We start from the raw sequence: 19,343 nt of genomic DNA, 5'->3' as shown, positions 1-19,343 counted from the left end.
TGAAATACAAACTTTGACTCAGACAAACAATCCTAAAACCTCTTTCCCCATTGTTAGGCATACATGCATGCAGTTGTCCTTAACCTGCCCTTTGATGCAGTTGCAGATCGTGGATTCGTGGTCAGTGGTGCAACCATTGCTATATATTTAACGTTCTTTTCAGAAAGACTTATTAGCTTTTCTTGTCATCATTTTATGGACGCAAAAGATCAGGTAATTCAAAAATTCTATATGAACAAACAAATTTGAATAAATAATTGTGAACAAACTGACGTGGCAGTGCAACATTCATGTTGTAGTGGGAGTCGACAGTACAACATTCATATTGTAGTGGTATTTGATAGGGCAATATGACTACTATTTTTAACAAACTGCTATCGCAGTGTAACATGTTGTAGTGTGATATGATAGTGCAACACCCATGTTGTAGAGGTAAATAATGGAATTTGATAGTGCAACATTCATGTTGCAGAGTTAGATTTGATAGTGTAATACCAATGTTGCAGAGGTAAATAGTGGGATTCGACAGTCCATGTTGCAGTGAGACTTGACAGTATAATACGTATGTTGCAAAGATAAACGTTACAACATAGCAATGGGAGTTGACACTACAACAACATTCATGTGGCAATGGTAATTGACACTGCAACATATATGTTACACTGCCATGTCAGTTTGTTCAAAGTTGTTTGTTCATATAAGACAGCTCTTTAACTTTTTTTTTAACTTTTTTGTTAATACTTTTCATTTTTGGTTACTACCGTTTCATTTAGTCTGCATGGTGGTTGTAGAAATGGAATTTGCTAAGTTCGTTCCTGTTTGCAAATATGTGTACGTACGTACGACATACCTAGAAGGCTAGAAGTCCCTTGTTTGTTACTTAGTGGATTCCTTATATTCCTTTTCGCAATTAATCACCGTTGGTGGAGAAAACGTGGTTCCCAACTGCAGCTCAGGGTGACATTATTATTGCATCAAGTAATCGAGACGTGGTGTGTTACAAAATGATTTTTCGACGTCTGACCGATTATGATGCAGTCCACGCGTGAGACGATTCCAGGGCTCTCTAACTCTTTTGGGTCAATGGTCAATCAAGCCCAACTAATTGATTGAGTTGACAGTCGGCCCAAAATATATATAATTGTTACTTGAGATTAGATTAGGGGCCACAGTTTTATACATGACCCGTTAATCCGACACGAAATTAGCGGATTTGGGTTAGAAAAAAAAAGTTTTTGGGTCATTTAAGAATTGACCCGCCGAACCCGTCAAATAAATGGGTTGGGTTAGGTCACATATGTTAACCCAAATAACCCGTTAATAGACCCGATTAGTTCTCAGGTCATCAATCCGTGACCTGTATAACCTGTTTTAAGATAAGTTTCATTATCCTAACAACTTAAGATAAACAACTAAAAGGAGAAGGATTAGCCATCATATTGATTCATTCGATAAATAAATATTTTGTTATTCAATTTTCATTGATATATAATTGAATTATCGATGGTTTTTGAGTATTAATACATACATATTATTTTTTAAATATGCTTTTTTGATAAATAAAATCGTGAAATACTAAATATTTTGCATATAGATTGTCTGTGAATTCGATCCAAAACTTGTCTAAAATCTCATCTATCATCCCAACTATCTAAAATAAACGACTAAAAGGAGGAAGGATTAGCTGTCATATTGATTTATTCGATAAAGATATGTTTCATTATTCAATTTTCATTAATATGTAATTAAATTATGGATGGGTTTTGAGAATTAATGCATATATATATATATATATATATATTGATAAATAAAATCGTGAAATACTAAATATTTTGCATACAAGTTGTCTGTGAATCCGATCTGAAACTGATCTGAAATTGACCCGTTGGGTAACCCGTTATATAGGTGGGTTGGGTTTGGATTTGACAAACTCGACACGATTAGTAATTGGGTCGGGTTTGGATTTGCTCTCCTAACACGTGACCCGAATATGACATGACACGAACCCCCAATAGGACCCATTGCCACCCCTACTTAAGACTAACAAAAAGGGATATTTAGGTATGGGTCCTACTAATAGTTGGTTTATTAGGGTTTGGTCCATAAAAACTTGAATATTAGGGTTTAGTCCTACTTTTGGTTCTTGACTGCAAGTCAACTCAGTTGACCGTGGTCAATCTGCTTGTATTTTCGAAATGGCAATCTACCCTCGCGTGCAACATCACGTGAATAAGTAAAAATACCGTTGGAACAACACTCAAATTGGTTTGCCACGTGTCACAATCTTACTAATAAATCAAAGGCTAAAACAATAAAGCCGTTGGTGGTGCTTTGTATAAGATACCGAGACCCAATTCATCCAAAATCATTTGTGGCCTCCTCAGAAAATTCATCATTTGCAAATATCACAACAAAATTTGGAAGGAAATATGGGTGGAGCCTTTGTAAGCACGTTTGTGGCACCACAGGTACAATACCTTACTTCAAAACTCTAATGGCTGAAAAGTAGGACTATAGTCTAATTTGTCAAATATAGTAAGGACTACGTCGTAGAAGATGATATTATTTCTTGTATCAAAGTCTAACCTTTGTAAACATTTTTTTTACAGATATGTTAACTATGTTACCAAGAAAACCACATAGCTCCTAAGTGTCCATACCTGAACAAGAGATGCAATATGGAAAATTGTAGACACATTATGGAATTGCCACAAGTTTGAAGATAAATCTGGCAAAGTACATGAGCTGTGGCTCTCCTGTGATTGGGTTGGATGTTTCAATAAGATTCAACTAACTACTGTTGAGAACCAGCTTCTTCTGCCCATTGAGAAGAATGTCACACTTGTCGTTAATTGTGATGTGTGTGGGCATGAGTGTTGTTGCATTTTGGGGTACCCATAGGGTTAGTTTTTTGTGTCTGTGTGTTTATGTATGGGTTTTTTAGGTCTTGGTCCTAATAATGTTTGTGTGTTTATGTGTTTATGTGTTTATGTATCTCATCTGTCAGTAGGATACTATGGCACAAGTTTCTTAGCATACAAATCCAAATTTAGCATACAAATTCCAAACAAAACAGAGGACAAATTTAGCATTCAAAAGAAGTTAAACCATAGGAAAAATTTCAACCAAGATCAGACCAATATAGCATACAAATCGAAAAGTACTTCAAGCAAAAAATAAATCCAAAAGTACACCTACATTTACTCAAAATATCATGCATGATTGAACAATATTATGCCAAATACCCAAAATGTAACTACCTCTGACTTGAATTCACTAGAGGTGTTGAAGGTGTTGGTACATTGTCATCTCCAAACATCAGTTGATATAAACCCCTAGTCCTCGCTCATGTGCCTTCTGTTGGTCCTCTTGGCCTTTTACTTCTCCCTCTGCCTCCTTGTGCTTGTGCTGGTGCTGCATCATGTTGAACTTCATCTTGTCTTGGTGCTCTGCCTCGACCTCCTTGTGTTGGTGCTACTGGTGTTTCTTTTTGCATTGGATCATTTCTTCTTTTTCTACCTCTCTTATTTGCTGGTTCAGGTAGATCTGGTGTTAGTTGCATTGGAGGTGTTGCTGGTACTGCTTGTGCTGCTGCTGCTAGTGGTGCTTCTTGTGCTACTGCTGTTGCTGCTTCATTATGGTATTGTGCGCCTTCAAATCATTACTTATTAGTTAATATATATAACTTATGAAAACCACCATATGTATAACTGACATATTTAGAGTTACCTTGGTCTTGAGGCTTCTTTCTCTTGCCATGAACTCCTTTCTTTCTTACATCACAAGTCAAGGTATTGTGACCAGGTGTTCCACACTTTGCACATTTTCTATGAGTTTTAAGTGGTTCATCTTCCCCTCTAATTCTTTGTTTTTTTGGCCGTCCAGCCTTCCTAGTGTTTTCAGGAGGCAGAATCAACTCTTCAATGTTATCCTGTTAAGAGTAAGCAACAAAAACAACTCATCAAGTTAGAGTAAACAAGTTGATTCAAGTTACTAAATTAACACATTATGGACTTACTATTTCTGGCCAATCCTCAATGTTATCAATTGGATAAAGATAAGTTGCATATGTTGCTCTAAATGCTTCCACACTAAAATATGGGTTGCAATACCTGTCAAAAAATATGGAGTGAATTAATAACAAACTAAAATTAAATTAAAAACAATATGAAATTAAGTAAACTACTGAATTACCTTGCTCACTGGGGCCTCCTTGACCTGAGGACTGCAATAGCATGTACATAAGGCACTCTTGACATTTGCCACTCAATGCAAGAGCATTCAAGTTTGGCAATATCAACATTGTACTTAGTCCCAGTCTTCCTGTTGATTGCTAAATACTGAACATCTAATACACCTTTAATCTCATACCAATTGTATCTCAACTCCCTCTTTTTTATCATGAACAACACATTTGGGACTACATCATCAGTAATCAATGACATTGACAATTCCCTTTTACCATAAGCTAGTTGCAACAAATCTAGGTTATACTTATCCAGAAAATTGACCAATGGTTTATCTCTGATCTTCAATATCCAGGAATTGAAGCTTTCACTAAAATTATTGGTAAACTTATCATACTTTGATATCCAGTCAAAATATGCCCTAGCCCAACAACTCCTTGGTTCAGTGTCTAACCAATCCAAAGCTTTACTATTAGTTTTGTTGATAACACCCAATATCCTTATGAGTTCTTGTTGCTTATAAGCTTTTGCTGCCCCCCAAGCTAGATTTTCCCATAATTTACCACTAAAAACCTTTTTGAAGTTCTTGTACATATGTCTGAAGCAATACCTGTAACAAATAACATACACATATTGTCAGTATTACTTAAATTTGAATATGGACAAACATATACATAGACATATATACCTGTGATTTGAATCTGGAAAATATTCATCAACAACACTTATTAGTCCGTTTTGTCTGTCATTGATGAAAGTAAGCTTGTCTTTATGCATGTCAAGATATGGTTTCATCTCACATAAGAACTGCCTCCATGTATCTCCATTCTCCCCTTTGCATATATAAAAACCAAGAGGGAATATTCCATTCATTGCATCCAGTCCAATAGCTGTTAAACAACAACCACCATACTTACCTTTTAGAAAACAACCATCCAAACCAATTACTGGTCTACAGCCATTCAACCATCAATCAAGTGATGATTTGAATGCAACAACAACACCAATGAAACATTTGGACTTAGCACTCACAAAATGCTTGGCAAGGCTACCTGGGTTAGACTTCATAATCTGCCTACACATCTCTGGGACTAGTCTATAACCTTCCTCATAATTTCCATTGATCACTTCAAGCATCGATGTCCTACCATTCCAAGCAGTCCAATAGGATATGTCAACTCCATAGTCATAAAACATCTCTCTCTATATATCCCTTGGTCTATATTCTGGATGATCTCTCATCCTATTTTCAAGTGCTTGAGCCACCCATGGAGCTCTAGCCTGAGTATACTTGTTCTTCTCATCAGCTTCACATGTATGTGCATCATTATACTTTCTCAGAATAAAAGTGTGCTTGTCTTTTCTAGTAAGGGTGGCAGTTATTGTCCACTCACAGCTAGGATCTTTGCATACCAAAATGTATCTCTCCCTGTCATTTCTCACTTATTGTGTACTAAACTTGTGCTTAATTGCCATTATCTGGAAGAACTCTCTACATTCCTATACAGTAGCCCATGTCATTTTAGGCTTCAACTCACATGTGCCAAACCTTTTAGAAGCTTCAACTGGGTCAGCAACCTTAGCCATCTCCTCAGCCTCAAAAACATTAGTTGTTCCCTGCATAAAGTTCCCCAACACAGTGCCCTGCAATTCTTCTTCTAAATTTTTGACTTCATCATCAACCATCATTGCATCAATATCATTGCCTAACTCATTATCAGAGTACTCACTATCTACAGGACAATAGTCTTCATCATCACTCTCTTGTGAACTGCTATCATACCCTGCATCCATCCAAGTACCAAAAACTGGTCCAAATGTTTGACCATACTCATACCTAGCCTTTTCAGTATTACTTCCACCATGATTAAATTCCTCATCTACATCAACCCTTACAACATCAACCCTTACATCATCACCATGATCATTATTATACTCATTCAATTCATCTAGAAAGTCATTAATATTCTGAGTACAAAAATCAGGCTCAATAGGATCTAGTTAAGACAAGTGCACACCAGGCTCAATGTGCTCCTCAACCACATTCTCAGTTAACTCATCTCTTGCTTCTAGCTCAGCAGTTTCTTCAGCATCAGAAATGTCGAAGATCATTGGCTCTCCATTAGGACCTAAAAGTGGTTTAGTTTTCAGTATGTTAAGCCTGTTGGACTTTCTTAAAGGTGTGATTGGTTTTTTAGTGGAAACTGGTTTTTGTTTTTAAGTGGGAAATGGTTTAGATTTTTGAGTGGGTTAGGTTGTTCTTGAGTGGTATTTGGTTTTTGTTTTTGAGTGGCAAATGGTTTAGGATTTTAAGATTGAACTTGGTTAGGTTGTTCTTGAGTGGAAACTTCAATGGGAACTAGAACTGGAATTGGATTTCTATTACATAATCTAGGTGATCTTCTAACACTTTCACAGACTTGTTTAGGTTTCTTTGGTGTTCTAGGTGTGGATTTAAGTGGTGGTGGAGAGCTATCAGCAGTAATGCTGGCTGCTGCAGTTGGTGGAGGTGGGAAGACAAATAGGGGTTTTTTTTTGTTTTAAGCTTACCCCACATATCCATCAAATGTTTGTCTTCTGTTATCCTACATAAGTTCCCTTTAATCAAATTTGCAATCTGAAACTCAACTCCTTCACCAACCAGTTTGTGCACATCCTTTTCCAAATCTAGCCAACAAATCTCATCCCCATCATACTTCACAGACTCTTGCTTACCCCCCTTGTATTCACTAGTATTAATCTTCCTAGGGATAGTTCTCCCCCACTTACCACCATAATGAATGACAAATTCTTTTACACCTAGTAAAGGACTGACCATAGTACTCAACTAACAAGGCTACCTACATATAAACAACATTCAAACCAAACCATCACTAATACTTCATACAATATCAACAAACCAATTTGATTTACAATTACATTCAAACAAAATAAATCAGATATGTAACGACAATAAATCAGACAACAAAATAAAACCAAACCATGCAATTTGATATGTAACAAACCAATTTGATTATCAGACAACAAAATAGAATATCAGATTTGGAAAACCAATAAACAACATAGATAGAATATCAGACAACAAAATAAAACAAAAAACAATTACGTTGAAACAAGGGAACCCTTGAAACAATATTAGCAAATCCATCACTAATACTTCATACAAAAAACAATTAGTTCTACTAGAAAATAAAAAATTAGTTTTTAGTCCATGTTTTATGCCAAACCATGCAATGATAAAGTCACAACCAAACAAACTCATGAAAAATTACTTTCAGTTTGAAATTTTACCAAAGAGATTCCAAAAGGATATTCAAACTCATGAAAAAACCACCATATTTCCAACAGAACAAGACTACTTTCATGAAAATTATTCAAACTCATGAAAAATGATATTTTTACTAGAAACGTATATAAAACCTAATCTTTAAGCAACAACCTTCCTTTTTTGGCTAACAACAACTAAAGATGATCTCAAATCAACAATGATCAATTCATAACCTCAATTCTACAATGATCTACAGCAACACTTCATGAAACTTCATAAACAACGATGATCACCAACTCAAACGATATAATCTGAGAGAATAGCGCAGGAGTTATGTGAGAGAGAAGACGAGGAGTTAGGCCATCATTAAAGTTTGTGTTTTCACTAATGAAAGAGGATGAATGTGAGAGAGAAGTTTGTGTTTTCACGAATGCTAGGGTTTTGGAGTGAGAGTGAGAGAGAACAACGCAGTGAATATGTAGTGAGAATTTTCCCTCCTTATTTCTCCTAAGATGCGTGAAACGCGATACTTCAAATCTGACGGTCACTCATTTCAAATCCGACACGTGTTTATTTAATTTATTATAAGTGAAATCACGTGATGTTGCACGCGAGGGTAGTATTGCCATTTCGAAAATACAAGCAGATTGACTATGGTCACCTGAGTTGACTTGCAGTCAAGAACTAAAAGTAGGACTAAACCCTAATATTCAAGCTTTTCTGGACCAAACCCTAATAAACCAACTATTAGTAGGACTAAGACCTAAAAAACCCTAACAAAAATAATAATAAAAATAAATAAATAACTTACTTGAGACTCCGCTACTCTATTTGCTACATGTTGGATGGATGTTAACACTAATGGTGGGTGTTGGTTGACTTCACAACACGGTGGAAATTTAAATCCAAGCTCAATTTAGTCATCCTCGTTCACATTTTGAGTCGTTGAGGACGCGATCCTTTTTTTTTCCACATAATTTTGCATTTTCCAAACCATCTACTACGCTCTTGACATGGTGAGGCAGGTGGGGAATCATTAGGGGTTGAGAAGTCATTAATTAAGTGAAGGATTTAATCGAAGAAATTGAGAGAAAATCGTAATGGGGTGAAGAAATTGGTGGAGAAGATGAAGCGATCTCTTATGTTTGGAGTCTGTTAATTAAATTAGACTGAGGGGACGAGATGTTTCGTTCCGTCTTGGTCTAAAATGCATTCAGACGGAATGAAACGTCCCATCCGAAGTTTAAAGTCACATCTGCATTAGCTTCTCACCAAGAAGGTAACTATGAGCTATACAGAAAATAATCATATGTGGCACCCTCCAAGTTGTTGCTTGCATTAGGAATGTTCTTAGAATTATATCAAATGACGGTCTTGTATAAAGTGTTGATAGAGAATTAGCCAGTCTAAATAAATAGACTAATTAAACCCTAATTTTTAATAACCGTAAGCGCACATCTATCGTTGAAAATAGTTATGGCATACAGGTCGATCCCACAGGGATTGCTTCTTAGACAATTGAGTACTAGAATATCTCCTAACCTAATAATTCGACAATGTTGTTTTATAAAGATTTAATTTATAATTAACTAAAACTATTTAATTAAACTATGAAAGAAATAAAACTCATGTTTATACTGAAAAACTAAGACTTTTGAATCCACCCTAGACTATTGTAGATCTTCATAGTTCAATTAATTTAAAGTTCTCTTTTTAATATGAGTAGCATAAGGGAAAAGTAATCCTTGTTTACTCGGTGATGTGATCGTGAATTACCTATTCTAACAAATAGTTTTGATTGAATTTTAGCACACTAACATATATATATCCATAGCAAAAGTTGTCTATTTAGAGTACAATTTCTCACAAATTCAATTAAACGTTAAAAACGATGCTTTGATGTTAATAGAAACCTAATCTAACAATTGAGTAGTCAAGCTATGAATTTGAACACGCAAGATATAATCAATGAAAGTGCGTGAATCAGTGAATTCAAACAAGTATTATGTTGTAAACTTAATTAGAGAATATTAAACCAACTAAACAAACACAACCTACGCAAGTCTAGGGCTTCATCTAAGCCCTAGCTTGTAGTTTAGCTAACATGATACTAGAAACAATAAAATTTAAAGGTGAAGAAGCCATCACTAAACCAATGTTGCTATGTTGGTTCTTCTTCTTCTCCACTTTGTCTGCTCCAACTCCAAAAGATGTGTTTCGTTTCTGCCTCTCTAAGATGTGATAATCTTTCTCTCGGTCTCCTTTGTTTATATAGGTTTTCCCCACTATTGCGTGAGTATTGGAATCCATTTTAGAGATTTGTATGCGGTGGGGAGTCTTAACCGAGTGATTAGGTATGAAATCTAATCGCAAAAGAACTTCCCTTAAGTCACAGTCTTCGAGAAGGTGGGGGGCGAAGCGAAATAATAGGCAAAATAGAGGGTGCGTGCCCTCTAACTTTGATTGCAACACTTCAGCTCTTTACAGTAGCTTCAGGATATCTTTCATATGCTATTTTTATACTCGTATCAAGCATTCCTCCTGTAATCAAACCACGATTATTTTACAATCCTTTTAAAAGCTCGGGTCTCAACCCGATTTATTGCGTTCGTGTTGATTTCTTTTAAACTAATGAAACAAACTAATAAAAGGAATATATATTAATTAATTGGACAACTTAATATAAATATGAGCATAAATGTGTAACAATTATGTGCTTATCAAACCCCAAACTTACATGCATTTTGCTAGTCCTCGAGCAAAACTAAATTTAAACTAATAACAAAAATCTTAACTCACTTTTGTAGGAATCACGATTACACTTAGCATGTGTAACAAGCCTTTTAAACCCCTAGGTTATTTACCCTAGTGGACGAGTTTAGTCTCGTGAGAGTTTTCAGAGAAGTTACTCACAAACTTCATTTATACTACAACGACTAATAAATAAAAGTAATATCCTCTTAATTTAATCTCAGATATCTATACATCTCACTAGCAATGAATAAAGAATAATCATTTCAAAACCTAAATTATTATTCCATGCATAATAATCAAATCATCTAAAAATAAATATACATGCAATTAACAATGCTATGAAATACAATGGCAAGTCCATTTTTGAAACTTTTGGAATAACGTTCTTAAGTAGGTTCTCACAAGGAATGTGTCAAGACACAAGTCTCTCTGATTCTTCCACTCAAGTTTCGCTCACTCTAGTGTGTAGTGGGCACACTTTTCCTCACAATATCAATGACGTCCAAAGGAGCCGAGGTCGATTAAACACAACTACCATGTTTTTCTATACTATGACACCAACATATTCCTAATTGAGCTAAAGGTCTTTAATAGGTGTATGTAAGGCTTAGGTGATGGTTTAATAATAAATGGAATGGATAAACAAAATAGGCAAGTCTGAGAAAATAGGGTCTTCATCAAATTACATTAATAGAGAAAACCTTTGTTCTTGATTTTCTTCTAGTATTTTGTTTCATTCTTAGCCCTTTTGTTTTGGCTTTTGACTCATTTTTATTCTATTTTTGGAGTTCTAACTTTGATTTTTTTATTTTTGAAACTTTCTTTTATTTTCTATTTCTTTTGGAGCAACTAACTAATATTTGTTTATGCAGATGTTTTTTTTTCCTCTTTTCTTCACTTCATCCTATTTCTCAAACTTATCAAATGGGTAGGCTATATTTTTATTTTGGTTTTATAGATGGTAAGGAATTTGTGGTTTATGAAAAGGCTAATGAAAGGTTCAATGGGGCGACTAGCAGAAAATATTCTTATATGTGTGAATTTCTGACTATATCGATCCAAAGAGAGCCTAAATTTTCACTTAGGATATGGTGTGGTTAACAAGCAAGTGGACTTGTGATTTATCTACTCGGAATTGACTACTCATATGTGTTATCACTCAGATATCTCACTCATATGAGGTTTTTGGTTAGATTCTCACAAGATCTGTAAAATTAAATAGTCTAACCTAGGTTTCAGAAAAATACTGCCAAAATACAATCATGATGTTCATGCAAGACGTTTATAAAAAGATGCAATGACTATTACCTACATATTAACCTAAGTTTCTAAAAACTACTCTTAATTCTACTGCTAAAGTGAGACTTCTAAACTATTATCGTCATTACTGAAAAAGAAACAATGTCATTATCACTAAGTGCATAGTATAAATAATTTTTATTTTTTGCTAAACAAAACATTTAGTTCCCATCCTTAAACTTATCATAGAAATTGTCCTTAATGCTGACATATATGCTTAATTAAAAATAATAACAAGGACAAGTAAAGAGTAAGGAAAGAGGTTACCAATAGCTCCATGAACGAAAAATAAAAGCTCGAGTCACCTGTAGTAATTAGTACCTTACAAAAGATATAAGAGTAACAATATATATAAGGAACCAAATTACTGCAACGACTAAAATGTGTCACGTATCTCATTCCATAGAGTTACACATCTCCAAAAAAAGGGGGGGGGGGGGGGCAGAGAAAAGTGCTAGAGTGGAATGCATGAGATATGTGCACAATAGACTCAATAAAAACAAAAACATGGATTGCCTCCCATAAACGCTACAGTTAACGTCTCTAGCATACGAATGCTTCGCACACCCAATCCTTGGATTAGCTCTATGTCTAGTTAGTGTAGACTATGGGCTGGAACTGGAATATATGGGAACAATTCGAAGCGACAACAAAAGAGAAATCAAAACCTAAATAGAAACGAAAAACAACCAAACATAAACTGCTAAAATATAACAAGCATAATCAATCAGTCATGATAAACAAGATCAATAAAATCCACTTCCTCCACAACCTGATCAGCAAAACCTTCAAGGTATGGTTTCAAGCACTGACCATTGACCTTAAACACATGACCATCCTTATGATTTGCTATCTCAACAACACCATGAGGAAAAACAATTTTAACAATGAAAGGGCCACTCCACCTAGAACGTAACTTACCCGAAAAAAAAACGCAAATGAGAATTAAACAACAAAACTTTTTTATTAGGTTCAAAGGACTTTCGAAGAATAGACTTATCATGAAAAATCTTAGTTCGCTCTTTGTAAATCTTGACATTCTCATATGACTCATTCCTTAACTCAGCTAACTTATTCAAATGAAGTGTATGGTGTGAACTTGCCTTACACATATCAAAGTTAAAAGTTTAATGGCCCAAAAGGCACGATGTTCCAATTCCATAGGCAAATGACATGCCTTCCCAAACACAAGCCCATAAGGAGACATACCAATAGGAGTCTTATAAGTAGTTCTATAAGCCCAAAGAGAATCATTAAGATGTTGAGACTAATCCTTACGGTCAGGTCGCATCTTTTCTAAAATCTGGTTAATTTCCCTATTAGATACTTCAACTTGGCCACTAGTTTGGGGATGGTAAGAGGTAGCAAGCTTATGAGTAATAGAGTGCTTTTTCATTAAAGACTCAAATGCTCGATGTGTAAAATTAGTATCATTATCACTTATAATTGCACGAGGAGTACCAAAACGAGAAAATATATTATATTTCAAAAAGTTAACAACAACCTTATGATCATTTGTTTTACATGACACCACCTCAACCCATTTGGAAACATAATTAACCACGACAATGATATAAAGATAACCAAAGCAAGGTGGAAAAGGACCCATGAAGTTTATACCCCACACATCAAAAAGCTCAATAATCAAAATAGGGGAAAGCGGCATCATGTTCCTATGGGAAATATTACTTATACGCTGACACCTATCACAACTCAAACAAAACTCATGTGCATCCCTAAAGAGAGTAAGCCAATAAAAACCACACTACAAAACCTTTGTAGTCGTCTTTTTAGGACCAAAATGACCACCACATGCATGGTCATGACAAAAAGAGAGAATACTACGAAACTCACTCTCAAGAACACATCTCCTAACAATCTGATCAAGGCATGACCTAAATAAATACAAGTCATCCTAGAAAAAATTCCTAACCTCAACAAGAAGCTTAGATTTATCCTGTTATCTCCACTCTAAAGAGATGGAAACTGACCATTAACAAGATAATTAACAATATCCGCATACGAAGGTAATTGGGAGACAACAAAGAATTGTTCATTAGGAGAGAATGACACATTTAAATGCAATAAATCAGTAGAAGACTCTACTACAAGCCTTGACAAGTGGTCAGCTACCACGTTCTCTGTACCATTTTTATTCCTAATCTCAATGTCAAACTCTTGCAACAAGAGGACCTAACGAATAAGATGCGCTTTAGCATCTTTCTTAGAAAGAAGATACTTTAAAGTCGAATGATCAGTAAACACAACAACCTTAGATCCTATAAGATAAGACCTAAACTTGTCTAAAGCAAACATAGCAGCTAACAACTCCTTCTTGTAGTGTAATTCATTTGTGCATTATTAATAGTTCGACTAGCATAATAAATGATTACATAGGGAAACTTATCAAACCATTGACCTAAAGTAGCCCCAACTGCATAGTTAAACACATCACACATTAACTCAAAAGGCACACTCCAATTAGGTGGTTATTGATAGGAGTGGAAGTCAATAAATGATTAAGCTTCTCAAAAGCTTTCAAACAATCATCATCAAAGATAAAAGCAACGTCCTTAGCAAGTAAATTGCATAAGGGACGAGAAATCTTACTAAAGTCCTTAATGAATCGCCTATAAAATCTAGCATGACCTAAAAATGACCTAATATCTTTCACAGTCTTAGGTGGTAGAAGACTAGAAATGACATCAATCTTGGTCTTGTCAACCTTAATGCCTTTACTAGAAACGATATGACCAAGAACAATACCCTGTTGAACCATAAAATGAAATGAAGCTTTCTCCCAATTCAATACAAGATTCTTCTCCTTGCACCTAATTAACGCTAATTCCAAATGGTACAAACACTCATCAAAAGAATCACCAAATACGGAAAAGTCATCCATAAACACCTCAAGAAACCTCTCTACCATATCAGAAAAAATGATAAGCATGCATCGTTGGAAGGTACTAGGTGCATTGCATAAGCCAAATGGCATACAACGGTAGGCAAAAGTTCCAAAAGGACAAGCAAAGGTAGTCTTTTCTTGATCCTCCGGTGTAATGTATATTTGGTAATAACTGGAATAACCATCGAGAAAATAATAGTACTTATGACCGGCTAACCTCTCAAGCATCTGGTCAATAAAAAGAAGAGGAAAGTGATCTTTCCTAGTGGCTAAATTCAACTTACGATAGTTAATGCAAAAAATGCCACCCGGTAGTCATACGGGTGGGAACTAACTCGCCATTCACGTTCTTAACTACCGTAATACCAGACTTCTTAGGGACAACCTGAATAGGACTCACCTATGAACTATCGGAGATAGGATAAATGATACCGACATCTAACAACTTGAGCACCTCGGCTTGCACTACCTCTTTCATGTTAGGATTAAGCCATCTTTGAAACTCACAGGTAGGTTTAGTATCCTTTTTAAGATGAATATGATGCATACAATCCGTGGGACTTATCCTATTAATATCAGCAATAGTCCACCCTAAAATAGCCTTATGCGCTCTAAAAACTCTAATCAATTTACCCTATTGTTCATTATCGAGATTAGAAACAATAATAACATGTAAAGTGTCATCAGGTCCCAGAAAGACATACTTAAGAGTATCAGGTAATGGTTTCAACTCAAGCTTAGGAGGACTCTCTATAGAAGGAACTGGTTTAGACTTAAAAGGAGAAATATATTCTACTTTGGTTTTCCACTTAACAGTATCTAAGATTGGGCAACATCAAGCAAAGCATTAACTTCACATATAAAACTATCCCCATCATAATAACCACCAAAATGAGTCAAACAAGACTCAAGAGGATCATCAGAATAAGTCTCCAAGAAAGTCTCATAGACCACACTGTCAATAAGATTAACATCGCATATATCATCAGGCTCAGGAGGTTAGTGCAATTTTTTTTTTCAGTTTGTGTTTCTGTTGTTCGTTTGTGTCGCTTGATCACCAAAGACAAGTTATGAGAGATACACCCAGAGTTGAGGTTCAATGATTTGTTCGAGAGAGAAGGTTTCTCAACCCATTTTGGGAATGCCATCTCGATGTTGAGTTAGGATGTGTTTTTGTACAGTGAGAGCAACTCGTATGATGATGGTCTAGCATAACAGTTCTTTAATGCTATAGACTGAGTCATATTAGAGATGAGTGAGCTTGTCCTGAGGTTTGATACAGGAGAGTTGAGAAAGTATACTTAGATTCTGATATACGAGGGGGATGAAACACCTGTACCCGAAGGATTGAGAGAGTACAACGGACATTGAAGTGTGTATATATTATGGTGGGTATTCTTGATGTGGTGAGTTGAAGTTTCATCCTAAATCTTAAGATGGGAAAAATGGTTTATGACTAAAAAAAAAAACTTCTTCAACTTTTCTTATTCATTGTTTTAGATCTAAAGGATATTGAAAAACAAGCTGCTTATGAAAGGAAAAACATTGAAGTTGGTTGTGGGATTATAAAATGGAATAAAAAGAGAGTAAAAGAGATGACTTTGTTATAAAGTCACACTCAAATGTGTGTAACTTGTTTTCTTTAGATTTAAATGACAAAGAAAGTTTAGAAACAAGTTGATTGAAATGACAATATTGAAAACAAGTATTGAAGGCAATGAAGAACTTGAAAACAAAGGAAAGCAATAAGATTGAGGGAAATGGTTTTATAGATCTGCACCCCTATTTGAAAACAAAATTAGACTTGCCACCCCACACCAAATTTAGGGAAATCAGACTTGCCCCTCCAAACTCACACACTGTCTCAGTCATCACATTTTGACTGTTATCTCATGGTGAAATGTCCTAATTACCCTTTAGGTATTTGGGTTTTATAGATCTGCACCCCTATTTGAAAACAAAATTAGACTTGCCCCCCCCCCCCCCCTCAAATTCAGGAAAATTAGACTTGCCCCCACCCAAACTCACACACTGTCTCAATCAATGCATTTTGACTGTTATCTCGTGGTGAAATGTCCCAAATGTTTTTAATCTCATTGTGAATCCACGAGATTAAAAAGGGTAGTTGGGACATGTGTGATGATTTTTCATAATCTATAAACACAAATATTTTGTTGATGATCAAAGAACAATGAAAAATATCTTATGTATCCTGGCTGTGAGTATCCGACACTTTAAGCTTAACGCTCGGGTATTTTGTCACTTAAGCTTCTTCACAATAAGAGTATCCTTATATAAATATCCTGGCTGTGAGTATCCTACCCACACTAAGACCATACTAAGACCATACCCGAGCGTTAAGAAGATGTTGCCACGTGTCATATATTCATTTGCTAAAATATGTACACACATGACATTTCACCACGTGATAACGGTCAAAATGCGTTAACTGAGACGGTGTGTGAGTTTTGGGGGCAAGTCTAATTTCCCTTAATTTGGGGGCAAGTCTTATTTTGTTTTCAAATAGGAGTGCAGATATATACAACCCTTTACACATAAAAGGATAGTTGGGACATTTCACCACGAGATAATAGTCAAAATGCGTTGACTGAGATAGTGTGTGAGTTTTTTTTGGGGGTGGCAAGTCTAATTTTGTTTTCAAATAGGATTGCAGATCTATAAAACCCTAAAGGAAATAACAAGACAAGAAAATAAATTGCAATAATATAAATCTATCTAAGAAAGCATGATAAAATTGATCTCAATTCTTGGGTTGTCAAACCAAGAATTCGATACTACTTTCTCTCTATACTTTTTGCTTTTATACTCCTACTTTTACAATAACTGATTTGCCCTCTCTTTTTACAATTAAGACACCTCACAAATTTGCTTTTTACTTTTCCTTTTTCCTTTATGCATTTTCTTTTCTAATTTCTTCTTGAGCAAGCTAGGGTCATAATCTTCCAACATCTCCAATCTTCTGAGTTAAGGACATAATCTTCAGTCTTCTGGTTTTGAATCTTTGACCGTTGACCATTGACTTTGACTTTGACAATGACTTTTAGACATTTTTTCCTATAAGCTCGAGTCTTCCTAAGAAACGTTAATAGAGCTCCTTTTGTCACTAAAATGCCTATTTTATGATAAGTAGTCTAAAATGGCCTGTAACCTACAAAATGCAATAAAAGCTATGAGTTGTCTGTTTATTATGTGTAAGAAAGGCTATAATGCAGTAATGTAAAGGGATAAATATGCATATTTGGGGTCTGATCAACAACCCCCAAACAGCATTTTACTTGTCCTCAAGAAAAGATGAGAAAGAAAAACTAAGATCACAAATGTGTGATTTATTATCCAAATCTTGTTTCGCGGAGTGTGATTGCATTAACCATATGCAACAAGGCCTTAAACCACTAGGAATTCCCTAGTGGACGAGCTTAAGTCTTGTGAGAGTTTTCTAGAGAAGGTACTCACAAACTTCTTCTATCTAGTACAAAGGGTCTTGTCTCCTCATTTATTCTCAAAATTTTATACATATTATTAGCGGGGAATAAGGACAAGCTCCTTCGAACTTAGAATAACATATGTACATTAATTAAATCATGTAAAGAAAAATGCGCAAACATGAGCAATGAAATGCAAAAGCAGAGTTGTTTTTGAAACTTTTGGAGAGCGTCCTTAAGGTGGGTTCTCACAGGAATGTGTTAGAACACAAACTCTCTGATAGATTCACTCAAGTTTCATTCTCTCAAATGCAGTGGGCATTTATATTTCTCATATATACGAATGACGTCCAAACAAAATCGGGGTCGATTGGTCACAATTGCTAGGGTGATGGTTTAGAAAGAAAATGGAAGGGAAAACAAAATCTGATAAGTTGAGAAATCGGGTCTTCAAGATACTTGCAACTAGAGAAGAACCTTGTTTTGTTCTTTGCTTCCGAATTGTGATTCATTCTTTAGCTTTGTGACTCCATATAATTCTAATTTTTGGGAGTTCTAACTTTGCTTTTTTTTTTTTTTTTTTTGCTTTTATTTCTTTTGATATCGACTCTTTTTTATTTTGAACTTTTGGGAGATTCGATTTTTGACTCCTTTTGATTTTTTTGGAGTTTTGGTTTTTGATGGGTTTTTCTCTTCTTTTCTTTCTTTTTTTAAAGCAACTAACTATTATGTTTTTGTACAAGGTCTTCTATTTTCTTTTTATGATACTCACCCGATTCTTAACTCGTCAGCTGGATAAGCTTTTTATTATGTTTTGTAATGAGTGAGAGATTGATAGTGAATAATAAAAAGGCTTTTAGAAGTTTTTAAAGGTCCAGAAAGGGGTAACTAGAGGAAAAATATCTTTTTGGTTTTTTAACATTTATTTGGCTATATCGATCCAAAAAGGGCCTAAATTCTCTCCTGGGATATGGCGTGGTGATCAAGGAAGTGGACGTGTAGTCTTTTTGTCTGGACATCATTTGTGTCATCACTCAATAATCATTCAGATGAGGCTTTTGGGTAGATTCTCACAGGATATGGAACTTAATTGTTCTAACCTTAGTCTCGGAAACTCACTACTATATACAATCAAATGTTTATGTATGCCATTCATAAAAAGAAGCAGAAACTATTGTACGTATATTAGTATAAGTTCGAAGAACGAATCCTTACTCTATTGCTATAATGAGACTTCTAGACTATTTATTCATCATAGAAAAAGGAAATAAGACTTTTAGTACTAAACAAAAAAATATTTTTATTCCTTTTGAAAAAAATTTAAGAAAGAAAGAAATATATGAATATATCTAATATAAGAAATGCTTAGTTTTGGCAAAATGTTACTATACCAACCCCAAACAGAAATTTGTTTTGTCCTCAAAGTATGAAGAGATAAGAAAAATAATTACCATAGAAACATGAGCAAAAATGGCAGTGTACCTGTA

The 19,343-nt window shown here is 35.1% G+C and overlaps 1 protein-coding gene across 1 annotated transcript; it reads right to left on the bottom strand.

The window, feature by feature from the left end:
- Positions 1-3,346: 3,346 nt before the first annotated feature.
- On the bottom strand, positions 3,347-5,384 carry LOC147488468 (uncharacterized). Its single transcript, XM_086574388.1, has 6 exons — positions 5,240-5,384; positions 4,876-5,077; positions 4,204-4,797; positions 4,019-4,112; positions 3,730-3,931; positions 3,347-3,651 (listed from the first exon to the last, which is right to left on the bottom strand). The coding sequence occupies exons 1-6, from the start codon at positions 5,382-5,384 to the stop codon at positions 3,347-3,349; spliced, it is 1,542 nt and encodes a 513-aa protein (XP_086430514.1).
- Between the last annotated feature and the right edge of the window lie 13,959 nt (positions 5,385-19,343).

This window comes from Coptis chinensis, chromosome 7 (genome assembly GCF_015680905.1).
Source record: "Coptis chinensis isolate HL-2020 chromosome 7, ASM1568090v1, whole genome shotgun sequence".
In the NCBI taxonomy this organism is placed as follows: Eukaryota; Viridiplantae; Streptophyta; class Magnoliopsida; order Ranunculales; family Ranunculaceae; genus Coptis; species Coptis chinensis.
The sequence above is the reverse complement of the archived record's forward strand: the minus strand, read 5'-3'. Positions and strand labels throughout refer to the sequence as shown.